This window comes from Palaemon carinicauda, chromosome 29 (assembly GCF_036898095.1).
Source record: "Palaemon carinicauda isolate YSFRI2023 chromosome 29, ASM3689809v2, whole genome shotgun sequence".
NCBI classification, from domain to species: domain Eukaryota; kingdom Metazoa; phylum Arthropoda; class Malacostraca; order Decapoda; family Palaemonidae; genus Palaemon; species Palaemon carinicauda.
The window spans coordinates 77,263,225-77,269,022 of NC_090753.1; the positions used below are offsets into that span (position 1 = coordinate 77,263,225).

A 5,798-nucleotide genomic window follows, 5' to 3' on the forward strand; every position below is an offset into this window, starting at 1 on the left:
AAAGGGTTTGGGTCTTTACTGTGTGTCAGATCTTATCTAAAGCAAGTAATCAACATTAATATTGTTCCTTCTTTTCAGGCCAATTCAAAGACATCTCTGGACAGCATCTCCCCTCCACCCGTGACGCCTGCCCGGGCCAACACCCCTACAGGAGCCAAACACTCGGCTGCTCTGGCTAAGCCCCAGATCGTTGGTGGTTCACTGGCCACAAACTCGGCCGTGGAACTAGCAGCATCGAGGTCACTGTCTTCTTCCAGGGGAGCAAATTTCATAGGGTCAAGGGAGACAAAAAAGACCAGAGCCATATCTGAAGGTTCTCGCAACGCCCTGCTCCAGCCTCCGCCCTGGGGGGCCCTGCCTCCAGATTACAAGGATCTGGATATCCCCACGGCGCCTCCACCCTCTGCCATTGGTGAAATCCAACGGAAAAACGGCAAGATTCACTTGGAGCCTCTGACGATAAGGAAAACATCCTACTGAAGATTCCCTTGGAGCCTCTGATGATAAGGAAAACATCCTACTGAAGATTCACTTGGAGTCTCTGACGATAAGGAAAACATCCTACTGAAGACTCCCTTAGAGCCTCTGATGATAAGGAAAACATCATACTGAAGATTCACTTGGAGTCACTTGGAGTCTCTGACGATAAGGAAAACATCATACTGAAGATTCATTTGGAGTCTCTGACAATAAGGAAAACATCCTACTGAGGGATCTGACCACGCTCCAGAGGAAATAGGAATGATTTGGTAATGGTTAACCTCACCCATTTCTCATCTTCTTTTAACCGATTCTCCTTATTGTCTTTTCATTCTACTTCTATTCTTTCTCTCCATTACCAGCAACCCATCTTATACTGTGTTCCATTCAGTTTACAGAAGAGTCAATCTTATTTCCATGATGAGAGAAATTAAGGGATAAAGAGTGCAATGAGGACTGGTGACATGGTCCAGCTATTCTTGCATCCTGGCCTGTTCAATGCAAAAATAAAAAATGGGCTTTTTGAGTGATGGGGTCACGTATCTCAAATATGTGAAAAAATAGAACAAAATTAAAGTTGGATTTAGGACATCTCACAAGATTGGACGTATATCTGATGCTAACCCTTGGAATATGACATATGCTATGTGTGAATACATATGTCTTTCTCAGTCATTCTCTTTTGGAAATATTGGGTGTATTATGATAACCAATCAGTAACGGCAGTCGCTTCGCGATCAACAGGTAATGTTTGAGTTGTCTGTCTTAATTTTCATGTCTTCTGTGAAGACAAATTTACCCGATCATTACAATTCAATCATTATATATGTAAGTGGATGTGTATGTAATAAATTTTCTGGTGTAATAAATGTATCCGTGGGTGCACCAAATGTAAGAGTGTACTGTATGATGCATAGGCCTATTATTTTTTTCATTGGAAAACAATGTGAGTCTGGAAAGCCTAATATATATTAGTCATTCTGGTAGATTTCTTTTACTATAAAAAAAAAAAAAAAAAAAAAAAAAAAAAAACCACTCCGATTGCAGACCTCTGCCATGGCATCTTATTTCTTGAAACCAGCTTGCCTTTCCCAGAATCAATTTAGACGGTAGGCGTACTTGAAGTCTGTGTGACAACTATGTACGAACTTTGGGTTAAGGATAGGGTTAATTCAGTCTACCTTTTGCTTCACATTGACCTAGGACTTTAAAAATAGAATTCCTCCCACGTCTCAACATAACAATTAATCCCAGAAAGTTTCACTAATCTATGAGTAAACTTGTGGCCAGGAAGTTGTTCACAAACAGACAAACGGACAAAAGGACAAACAGACAAACAGGTTGGAAAACATAACCTCCTCCCAACTCCGTTGCAGAGGTAATAACCCAGTTTTATAAGACCACACCTGGTATCCTTGAGGAAGAATATTGTGGCAGAGCTTGATACCTAAAGTAACCAAGAGGTGGGCAAAGGGTATTGTTTGTGGTAGCTTTCTTTGTTTGATTGTTTGTTAGCAACTTTACGGGAAAACCACTAAACAGATTTACATGAAATTTTCCATTCAAATAAAATATGACACATGTTAGATCCCATTCAAATTTGGAACTCATAGGTTCAAGGTCAAGGTTAAGGTCCCAGTGACCTAATAGGCCAGAATCGAATTCTTAATATAACTCCGTCAAATATTACAGTATCCGATTTACTTGAAACCAAGACCAAAATCTTCATTTTCTGGTGGTGAAAATGTAAATCAAAAGAATGAAACTGCATGTTTTTGAAGATTGGTAGGTTCAAAGTTCAAGGAAGCTGAATTTTCAAGGTCACCGAATTTCAGAGGGCCATAACTCCCAAACGAGTAGATACAAACCCGGTTAATATTATTGATACTGAACAGAAAAAAACCTATATGCGGTCTAAAATGACAACATGACCTTTGACCTTCTGTGATTTGAAAAGCCAAATTCAACATCAGGTGATTCCAGCAATTCTACAAAATACATTTTGAGCAATGGTAGTGTTTTTGTGAAGGTTCACAAGCGAGAAGTGTGGTTTACCCTGTCTGACACCGCTTGTTCAAAATGTATAAAAAGTCATAGATCAGAAAATCTCTAATGAGAGTAGTATGGAATCCTCAGAAGTCGAGGTAGCTTAGCGGAACCGTCTGAGACTTGCAATCTTTGGGTCCAGATTTGACATCACACTCACAGCTGATAGTTTTCCATAGTGAACACAGCCTCCGAGTCGTTATGAATTATAGATTGGCCATTTTGGGGAACATACGTCAATATGGTGAGTAATCAGCGGTCATTGCCTAGTCCTCTCCGCTCACAGTATTGAGGGAAAGGGACTTGGGCACTGATCATATGTATGTTTAGTCTCCAGGACATGGTGTGACAGTGCAGTAGCCTGTTCATTGTCTCTTCCACTCGTGAACGACCTTCAAGCCCATAAACAGATGGCTATGGTTTCCTAATGAGGTTCTAGAAGGATTGACGCCTCTGTAACAGACCTGAAGTGTATAAAGGGACTTCAGGAGTATCCACATACCTCTTACTCTACAGAATTCTTTGAGCATAGAGTTGGCTATACAAGAAACTAATAAGTTCCTGAATGGTCAGATACTCAGACTGAAGAGGATTTCAGTGATATGAGTGTTACATCAAGCTTTGAATTAGTAAGAATCCTAGATAAAAGAAATCTATCTAATGAGAATCTTGGATCATGAAGGATTTGAAAGGCAAGTCTAAGATCAAACTTATTCTGAAGGGCAAGGGCATTAGACAAATCAATTTCCAAACGTCAAGTCTTATAACAATAATATCATGAATGGAAAGAGTCTTATCCCATAAAGTTCCGAATGGCAATAGTTTTGATTTGATAAAATCCAATGGCACTAAAATTATGAATGGTGGGAATTAGGGGGCTAATGTTCAGCCAATGGTGGCTACCACTATGTTTCTTTGGATGCCAGCAAATTGACTCATGCGTAAGTATCCATAGAAGCACCGGCTTTTTATTTCTTGCCAATAAACAGTGGTAGCCAACGTCCACTGAAAACTGGTCCAACAAAGTTTGGCTAATAAATGGAAAAAGTAAGACTTAGCCTAGTACAATTATGGATGGTTGTCTTAGGCGATTAAGATTCTAGATATATACTGTAAGGAAATCCCTAAGCTAACCTCTATAAACTCTATAAGTCCTGCAAACCTTTAAGGAACTTTTAAAACTCTAATTAGTTTAGATGTTATCATTCCAACTATTATCATTTCTAAACATTAACATAAATGAACATGTGAGAGACAGCAGTCTATGTTTTCTCTAAGGCCAATGTCTGTTAAATATTTTTCATATCTTTCAACAGTAAAAGAACTGATGATACAATGACAGCTGTTGCAACTTTCCCTGATATCACCCATACTAAAGGGAAACTGGATTGTTAGAGAAAAAGAATATCATTACTACTTCTATCTTAACGTTTCAACTAACTAATTTAATAAATTCATTGTAAATAATTACGATAAATGCAGTATGAAGAGTTCTCAGACCAGGTGCTGCTGTATTGAAGTTTACTGTATGTACATTGCTATGGCTCACCAGGTAAATACTGGACTTGCACACATTGCCACATAGTGAGCCCTTCAGATAGGGATTTGGGGCTATGGGTACTTCTTATGTGGCATGCCACTGCTGCCATTTTAGGTTGAGATATCCTGTTTGATCCATATTCAGCAAAGTGACCCAATCCTTATTAGACATCTTGCAGATCATTCAGTCATTAGAAAAGGCTTCGTGGAATTTTGTATTCATTTAATGTTAAATAGGCTTGGTTTTTGGACTGACGTGTTTTCAGTAGCTATTTTTAGCTGCCTGTATAAAATTTGTTTTGTGAGTTATTTATCAGGCATACAGATCATTTTACCAAGCCAGAGCACATAGAGTTTGGTAAGCATTAACTCCAAGATCCAGAGATAATCATCTAGATCATGAGTAGAGTATGCAATGCTTTGGCCACCTTTTCTATCCAACCCAACCCTTTTCCTTGAGTGTGAGCAGTTCCGCTCCTTTAAAAGGACAAACCAGTTGCACATGTGGCTCTTTTAAAAAGGTAGTTGCTCGTGTGATTGACAAATAAGAGTGCCACTCCTGCCCACTTACTAGTGACTTGATCTAACATTCAGAGGTTGTCATACAGGCTTCAGATCAAGAGAAGTTAATGCCAACACAGACCTGCCACCACCCTGCCCCATTACCAGAGGTACTTGACAGCTGATGATGCTGGGTTGATGAATAAGAGGACCAATAAGCTTGTCCACCAAAAACTTATTAAGGTTTAAGGTAAGAGGGAGGTTTTGATATGTGCCTAAATTTACCACAAACCTGCCCCATTACCAGAGGTACTTGACAGCTGATGATGCTGAGTTGATGAATAAGAGGAGCAATACGCTTGTCCACCAAAAACTTATTAAGGTTTAAGGTAAGAGGGAGGTTTTGATATGTGCCTAAATTTACCACCACCCTGCCCCATTACCAGAGGTACTTGACAGCTGATGATGCTGGGTTGATGAATAAGAGGACCAATAAGCTTGTCCACCAAAAACTTATTAAGGTTTAAGGTAAGAGGGAGGTTTTGATATGTGCCTAAATTTACCACCACCCTGCCCCATTACCAGAGGTACTTGACAGCCGATGATGCTGGGTTGATGAATAAGAGGACCAATAAGCTTGTCCACCAAAAACTTATTAAGGTTTAAGGTAAGAGGGAGGTTTTGATATGTGCCTAAATTTACCACCACCCTGCCCCATTACCAGAGGTACTTGACAGCTGATGATGCTGGGTTGATGAATAAGAGGACCAATAAGCTTGTCCACCAAAAACTTATTAAGGTTTAAGGTAAGAGGGAGGTTTTGATATGTGCCTAAATTTACCACCACCCTGCCCCATTACCAGAGGTACTTGACAGCTGATGATGCTGGGTTGATGAATAAGAGGACCAATAAGCTTGTCCACCAAAAACTTATTAAGGTGTAAGGTAAGAGGGAGGTTTTGATATAAGCCTAATATTTACACTTGGCTAAAATGCCCAGCGTCAGATTTCAAGGTGAAACCTCGATAACATAACAAAAAGCACAGCTTCAGGAGACTCTTGAAGCCAGAAAACTAAGTACACTAACTGTTGGCTTAATGCCGTTCCTTAATACAGGTTTCATATGAAGGGAAGTACCTGCCGACTTCATCTCAAGAGCCTAACCCACAAGGCAATAGGAATAATAACTAGGAGCAAACTTGTGAAGATTTTGGTGTCAGTGGTGAACAGTA

General features: G+C 39.8%; 1 protein-coding gene across 2 annotated transcripts in view; it reads left to right on the forward strand.

The window, feature by feature from the left end:
• The window catches only part of LOC137622831 (uncharacterized), a 73,445-nt gene extending 72,011 nt beyond the window's left edge, over positions 1 to 1,434 (forward strand). For both annotated transcript variants that reach the window (XM_068353412.1, XM_068353411.1), the window contains exon 5: positions 79 to 1,434. In XM_068353412.1, coding sequence (XP_068209513.1) covers positions 79 to 480 — 402 coding nt within the window. In that variant the 3' untranslated portion in view covers positions 481 to 1,434. The remainder of the gene's footprint in view (positions 1 to 78) is intronic.
• The last annotated feature ends 4,364 nt before the right edge of the window (positions 1,435 to 5,798 follow it).